Here is an 8119-nt window from a genome sequence, read left to right as displayed (position 1 = left end):
AACTGCAATCCCTTTCTGTGGTTCTGTCATCTGTTTTTGTAAATCATTGTCTCAGATTAGAAAACCCCTCTACTGGAGCCTCTTGAGCATTCTAAGAGCAGGGACATATCTGCTCTTTACCTATCCTCCATCCCAAATAACTCTTCTAAAACAAAACAAAATTTTATCAAGGTATAACTTACATACCATAAAATCTACTCATTTTGAGTGTACAAGTCAAGATTTTTTAGCACATTTACAGATTTGTGTAACCATCCATTTTTCTTTTATGAATCTAGGTTTTCTTTTTTTTTTAAGATTTTATTTATTTATTTGACAGACAAAGATCACAAGTAGGCAGAGAGGCAGGCAGAGAGAGAGGAGGAAGCAGGTTCCCTGCTGAGCAGAGAGCCCAATGCAGGGCTCGATCCCAGGAACCTGGGATCATGACCTGAGCCGAAGGCAAGGGCTTTAACCCACTGAGCCACCCAGGTGCCCCTAACCATCCAATTTTAATCCACTTCCATCACCCCAAAAAGATCCTGTGGGCCTGTTTGCACTCACTCCCTTTCCCACCCCTGGCCCCAGGAACCACTATTCTACTTTCTGTCTCCATATTATTTGCCTTTTCTGGGCATTTCATAGAAAAGGAGTTTCACAACTTGTGGTCTTTGTGTCTGGCTTCTTTGACTTAGCAGAGTACTTTCGAGGTTCCCCTATGTTGTAATATGTTTCATTCTTTTATACCACTGCATAGTATTCCCTAGTACAAACGGAGCCATTTGTTTATCCATTCACCAATGTGGGCATCTGGGTTGTTTCTAGCATTTGGGGAGTGGGGAGGCTACTCGTGCTTTTCATCCCAAATAACTCTCCACTTTATTACTGTTTTTTTTTTTTTAAGATTTCATTGATTTATTTGACAGAGATCACAAGTAGGCAGAGAGGCAGACAGAGAGGGTGGGGGAGCGAGGTCCCTGCTGAGCAGAGAGCCCGATGCAGGGCTCGATCCCAGGACCCCGGGATCATGACCTGAGCCGAAGGCAGAGGCTTAACCCACTGAGCCACCCAGGCGTCCCCATTTTATTACTGTATTGTATTGCTCAGTCCACCTCAGCAACATAATTTCTCCCCACGATCTCTTCTATCAAGCAGGAAAGGGGCTCAAATACTAAGTAACTCCCCAAAATAAATAAAAATAGGGAAACCTGACAAATGTCCATTATGCATACAACTTAATCCTGTATTAGAGAAAATATGTTATCGACAAAGATCAACTTACAAATAAGAAACATGCATATGGTTTTTTTTCCCTTTAGGTTTGTTAAATTACATTTAGCCTTTAAATGGAAATGATGTTAAAATGAAGAAAAAGTGATGGGGCGCCTGGGTGGCTCAGTGGGTTAAGCCGCTGCCTTCGGCTCAGGTCATGATCTCAGGGTCCTGGGATCGAGCCCCGCATCAGGCTCTCTGCTCAGCGGGGGGCCTGCTTCCTCCTCTCTCTCTGCCTGCCTCTCTGCCTGCTTGTGATCTCTCTCTGTCAAATAAATAAATAAAATCTTTAAAAAAAAAATGAAGAAAAAGTGAACACAAGCTACAGATCCCACTTGTCAGTACCTAGAGGCACAAGTGCTGACAGATCAAAAGATCTATCTGACTAGTGCTTGGTCTTGGGGCTTGCCAAAGGGGAGAATTTCTTTTTGCTACAAGCACATAGTCTCATTTTGAATTCTATGGTCAACGATGATTCAGGAAAAAGACTCAAAAACTCATTTCTAGTTCTCAGGGCATTCAGAAAATAATATATATCTATACATATATGGGCATATATATGAGAGAGCAAATGTGCCTAAATGTTCATAACTGGTGAAATCTGGATAAAATTTATATGAGTTGCAGAAGGTCTTGCATTCTTTTCTCTAAGTTTATAATTTTTTCAAAATATAAAGTTCAAGTGCATTACCTGCAAAAACTGTGGAAAAACTAAGCCTTCCCATTCTTCAGGCCAAACATTTGGTCTCTAGCTGGAGCACTGGGGAGTCCTTCTCCGAGTCCATTTAATAGATTGGGGAAAGAACCACAAGATGGGCCTTTGTTTCCTTAGTTGTCTTTTAAAGATCAGACTTAAAAGACTTCTGGAATTCATTTAGCTGTCTGTCATATGTCTTCAGGAGCCCGGAGTGCCCTAAGCTTTAAGCCATGATGGCACTGAGTCTCTGTCTCTGGTCCCAAATGGAGTCCTCCACATACACCAGGTAATCTCTAATTTACACCATGTCCATTTGCTCCAAGTAGTGGTCAAGAAATTTCTCTACATGCCCTCAGCCCCCTTCCCTCCCCCAGAAGATGGCATGGCCTCCTTACCTGCACAAATGCTGCTTTTGGGGTGTGCGCCTATTATTTCCACAGCCATAGTTCAAACTGGAGGGTTACGGCACATTGCTGGGACAAGGCATCGCCCCCATTACTGTTTCCGAAGTACCCTGACTTTCTAGAGGAAGAGAGAAGGCAGACAGATGCAAAGAAACCCAGCACCACAGAGAGCTTTCCCACTCATCAGTGGCTGTCTATCCCATCCGTTCTTATCATAAGGTGAGGTTGGGGCTTTGAGGAATTTTGGAGTGGCATCCCTTTACTTTCCAGAGACGAACTGGAAAGCACAGCACATTCTCAGTACCCAACACTAAGCATTTCTGGGTCAGCTGCACTCAGAGCAGGACACATCTTCACAGCAATCCCACAACCCCTTTCCCTGAACAATTCTGGCTCCTCTGATTCCTCCAGAGTATCTTTCCACTAACCACCGTAAAGTGTCAAGACTGGTTCTAGAATCATTTTTTTCCAAGAACTTTCTCATTTTCCAATGTTAACATGTAACTTTCTTTAAAACGGAAAGGTCTTCCACATAGGAATTCTTTCTTTCTCTTCTATCCCTCTTGTCTCGGTACATCTCGGCTTTCTCTCTGCAGAGCCGCCTAATTCATCACTCCGTTGTCTTCATTGTCCTCGCCTGTTGAAATCATATTTCACCTGTCTAACTCAGAGTCTAAAATCACTTCGAAAAAGCTCACAGTCGTTGGGCTAAGCTACAGACTAGAGTCATCTGTAGGGAGATTTTTACATAGGAATCCTTTACAGTTTGTATTTTCCTTCTCCAGCTCTGCACGTCTGATCCCAGGCAGCTGCTGGTGGGGAGGATGGGTCGAGGCAGCGGCTCATCTGTGCAGGCGGGAAGCAGCACTGGTTCTTGCTTTAAAACAGGGCGGGTCCCCCCAACCTGCAACATCCACAACCACCGGGAACTTGTTGGAAACGCACCATCTTGGGCCTTGCTCCTGACTCCTGCACCACCCCCCCCCCCAGAATGGGAACACAGGGGATTCTGGTGCTGAAGTGTTAAGAGTCCCTCGCTCAGAGGCCGTGGTTCCTGAATGACAGATGGCAGTCAAGGTTTTAGAAACAGCTGGTTGAAAATAATTGCCTGACTGGCTCGGGGACCCCCCCCCCGGAACATATCCCACTTACATGTATGTTGTCCTCATTTATCATTTATGAGTATGTGGGGTTTTAACTCCACAGGGCTGACGATGTGACCTGAGGGTTGCTAATGAGCGGGACCCAAGCACTCCCGCTGCCAGCCATTCAGGGCAGCGGCGGTGTCTCGCAGGCGACAGAGCAGAGGCGAGCAGTCAATCTTCTTCCACATTCTGCTCTCAGGAAACAAGCAAGGGGAGGGTCCAGAGGCGTCATCTGACAGTGATGACAGCATATTTATTTCCTACACAGAAGAGCCAAGGCAGAAAGACAGAAAGAAGTTAACTTCTGTAAGGACGAGCTGCGTGGGGAAGGTGATGCTGGCAGCTGCCTTTGCAGACTCCAACTCCAGCACCATGAACATGTCTGCTCATCTCCACTTTGCCGGGGGCTACCTGCCCTCTGACTCAAAGGACTGGAGGACCATCGTCCCAGCTCTCTTGGTGGCCGTGTGCCTGGTGGGCTTCACGGGGAACGTTTGCGTGATCGGCGTCCTCCTTCACAGCGCTTGGAAAGGAAAGCCGTCCATGATCCACTCCCTGATTCTGAATCTCAGCCTGGCCGACCTCTCCCTCCTACTGTTTTCGGCACCTGTCCGAGCTACAGCATACTTCAAAAGTGTTTGGGACCTTGGCTGGTTTGTCTGCAAGTCCTCAGACTGGTTCATCCACACGTGCATGGCAGCCAAGAGCCTGACGATCGTTGCAGTGGCCAAGGTGTGCTTCATGTATGCAAGCGACCCAGCCAAGCAAGTAAGTATGCACAACTGTACCATCTGGTCAGTGCTCGTGGCCATCTGGGCTGCGGCTAGCCTGCTGCCCCTGCCTGAGTGGTTCTTCAGCACCACCAGGCTTCACGAAGGTGTGGAAATGTGCCTCATGGATGTACCGCCTGTGGCCAAAGAGTTCATGGCCATGTTTGGGAAGCTCTACCCTCTCCTGGCGTTTTGCCTTCCGTCACTCTTTGCCAGTTTTTATTTCTGGAGAGCTTATGGCCAGTGTAGAAAACGAGGAACCAAGACTCAAAATCTCCGAAACCAGATGCGCTCCAAGCAACTCACAGTGATGCTGCTGAGCATTGCTGTCACCTCCGCTGTCCTCTGGCTCCCTGAATGGGTAGCCTGGCTGTGGGTATGGCACGTGAAGGCCAGAGGCCCGGCGCCGCCACAAGGTTTTATAGCCCTGTCTCAAGTCCTCGTGTTTTCCACCTCTTCGGCAAATCCTCTCATTTTTCTAGTGATGTCAGAGGAGTTCAGGGAAGATTTGAAAGGCTTATGGAAATGGATGATAACCAAAAAGCAACCAACTGCCTCAGAGTCTCAGAAAACACCAGCTGGCAACTCAGAGGCCCCTCCCAGCAATGTTCCAGCTCCCGAGACCCCAACATCCATACCAGAGAAAGAGAAAACTGGCTCTCCCTCCTCTGGCATAGAGAACAGTGAGAAGGCACAGATGCCCAGCCTCCCTGATGTAGAGCAGTTTTGGCATGAGAGGGACACAGTCCCTTGTGTACAAGACAATGACCCTGTCCCCTGGGAACACGAAGATCAGGAGATAGGAGACTGTGACAAATAGGTTAAGTTTCAAAGCAAAACAAATTGTGATTATCGTATTGACTTTTACTGCTGCTTGCCAACACCACAGCCTTGACCATATATAACCCAGTAAAATTACTAACGTTAGGAATTACAAAAATGTTTCACAGTATGCATTTTTGAAACGTGCAATTTGGTAACTAGAACACCATGGTAGGGGTAATGATTATGTTTCAGAATTATATCTTGGCTATCCGGAGTTAAGCTGAGTGTTGTGTGGAGATGTTTCCAGCACACACAACTAGAAATTCCAGCTATTTTGTCCCTTGTTCACAACTGTGGTTTTATTGGGTGCTCCTCAGGACCATCCTACGCTGGCCGGAGCAGAGCCCATCTTTGCCAAAAGCTTAACTCCTTTCCTTTTACTTTCTTCCTGAACCTGCTAGCCTTAATGTTGCTTACCAAACTTTATTTCACATAACCAAAGCTCCAAGTCTACTTCCACTTAAGAGATTTTAAACACATTAATGAATGTTAAGGAGTGATCTTCACTTACTTATCGAATTTCCATGACTGGAGTTGACAGAATAAGGATCACCACTTTACTGTGGACTGATTTCAAACCTAAGTTTAAGTAAATTCACACTTCACCTTATCCTCAATAACCTGTTTCACTTGTTCTTTGTAAAGCTACTTCTGTCTTCAGTTTCTAAGTCTGAGGATTTTAGCACCTTAGCATGACATTCTAAATTCTGATATGGAGAAAGAAATTTTTATTGCCCTTCTGTCTCTTCCCAGTTACATGTTCCTCCCAGTACCTCCTTTCAGTCAAGGTAAATAGAAGCTATAGTTAATGATAAAGTTAGCAATTGCTGCAGGCAACCTCCAAGTATGAAGAAGGAATAGGGATGGTCATCTTTCTTGTTAAATGATACTAAGTATCGCCCGAACACTCAAGTTGAACCCTGCCCCTGCCCAAGTTTTAAAATACCTAAGGGTGTTTGTTATAAAGATGATCAAGAGTAACAAGAAAAGTACTTATGTTTAAAAAAAAAAAAAAAAAAAAAAAAACAGTAGGAAAAGAAAAACTCCATGGATACAAAAGAGAATTTGGCTAAGAAAGCAAACAGCACAAGGGCAATACAGAAAAAAAAAAGCAGACTATTAAATTGTGTTCCCAAACATATTACTGGTGTAGTTTGGATAAAAGGCAGCAACTATTCATTGTGCGGCAAGGTAAAGCATACCCGATAAAACATGATTATGATACATTTATTTTCCTATTAGATGTAAGGACACTTATCCACAATTCTTGATTACTTTGTAATGGAACTCTGGGGTATTTGCACTGAGGGGTTCCCTCAGGAAAACTGCCTGGAGATGCCATGGAGAAGTTAAAATATAAAAATATGCTGTGGACAGAACTTTTCTGTTTAAAAAAATACTCAGTCTGTGGGTTTTTTGGTTTGTTTTTTGTCTTTACAAATGGTTGTGGTTTGCTTTTCAACACAGAAGATAGGGCTGTTTTCATTTTACTTGGTTCATTACAAATTTTATTTTAAGGCTCACAAGATCACAAAGTACAATTTAACCCAAATATCCAAATATTGTTTTGTGAGACAATAGTTATACAAAGGGAGTACCTTTAAAATCGTCTGTGATGAGCTATTTGAATTAAAGACTATTCATTATATATAGTAAATGTTCAATGTAAGCTTCCAGTGTTTGACATTCTAACTTGTAAACAAATAAAAACAATTGCTTTATTTCAGACAGTTTGGGAGACTTAAAAGCTGTTTTTGTTTGAAACCTCCTTTCAAAATCATCATCTGGCACAATGGGGACTTAATGGGGAGGTCAGACCTTAACACTGATACAGGTCTCTGGATAAACTGAATCAAGTATTTTTAAGGAGTTTGCTGGTAAGCGCCAAGTCAAAATGGACATTTTGAGACAGTGTAATTACAATGACCTTTTCATTAAGAACCTACACAGTCCTGACTTGATCTTTTAAAGAAATCTGCATAGTAAAGTTTGATTTGCACCTTAAATGAACAAATTAATCCCAAATATTTAACAACAGAAGTGGAAATTAAAATAGGTTATCACCAAAGCATTTTTTTTTTTCACACTTTTCACCTGTGAGGAACAGAAAGTAGCGAATGGGCAAACAATACTTGTGGAATTCAGAAAAATAAAACATTCTACAAAGTTCACTTTTGCGGGTTATATTCCTATAATAGTTGTGTTCCTTTTGACAAACACTGCAGTTTCATTCCTCACAGGACTTAAAAGCCACTCAATGTAATTACAAAAATGACCTTCGAAAAAAGGGAGAAAAATATTTTGTTAATTTTCAATTGTAGAGGTTAAGACCTTAGGTAACTCCAGTTTCCTACATATATAATTTCTGTGGCACTTCATATACAAGTACTAAGTAACATGTGTTTTAACAAGTCCATGTATGCTTGTGATGTGTTTGCGTGCACATGACATACAAATACAGATCTGTTGGTTCTTCCTCATTTTATGTTTTGTTGCAGTCACAGCTGGTGTGAGGAAATAGGGAAAATAAATTATCCAATTAACATATTTTTCTTAAGCATTTCTGTGGTACTTCGAAATGAGAAATCTATGAAGGAATGAGACAGAGGAGTCTTTAAACTGGGGCAGTACGGCTAGAAAGAGCAAGTGGGGGTCAAAGGTAGGTATCAGGGTATGCTGTGCAGGATACCAAGGATGGATACCAGGATACCAAAAGGATGCCAAGCAGGCATCAATCAGCCATATGGTGATATAAAAGACAAAAACAAGTCAACAAACAAATCTGGGTCTTCTTGCTATGAAGCAATAAGATATTGCTAAGAGACTGAGCACCAAGATGGTTCTTTACATTCCTTCCCTTTTATACTGCAAATAATTTATTATATTCAAGCCTTTAAAAACTATGTGATATTTAGGGTGTAAAGTCAGCTTTCTTTGTGCCAAATTACATTTGCTACTGCTTTTAAGAACAGGTTTAAAAGAAATTTTTTTAATAAATTCTTTAACAATAATCATATACAATCCACA

The 8119-nt window shown here is 42.7% G+C and overlaps 1 protein-coding gene across 1 annotated transcript; it reads left to right on the top strand.

Moving 5' to 3' along the window:
- Nucleotides 1-3830: 3830 nt before the first annotated feature.
- On the top strand, nt 3831-5332 carry GPR151 (G protein-coupled receptor 151). The gene has a single exon (XM_047729015.1). The coding sequence runs from the start codon at nt 3831-3833 to the stop codon at nt 5085-5087; it is 1257 nt and encodes a 418-aa protein (XP_047584971.1). The 3' UTR covers nt 5088-5332.
- The last annotated feature ends 2787 nt before the right edge of the window (nt 5333-8119 follow it).

This window comes from Lutra lutra, chromosome 5, assembly GCF_902655055.1.
Source record: "Lutra lutra chromosome 5, mLutLut1.2, whole genome shotgun sequence".
NCBI lineage: Eukaryota > Metazoa > Chordata > Mammalia > Carnivora > Mustelidae > Lutra > Lutra lutra.
Note: the sequence above shows the minus strand (reverse complement) of the source record. Positions and strands in the feature narration are given on the sequence as shown.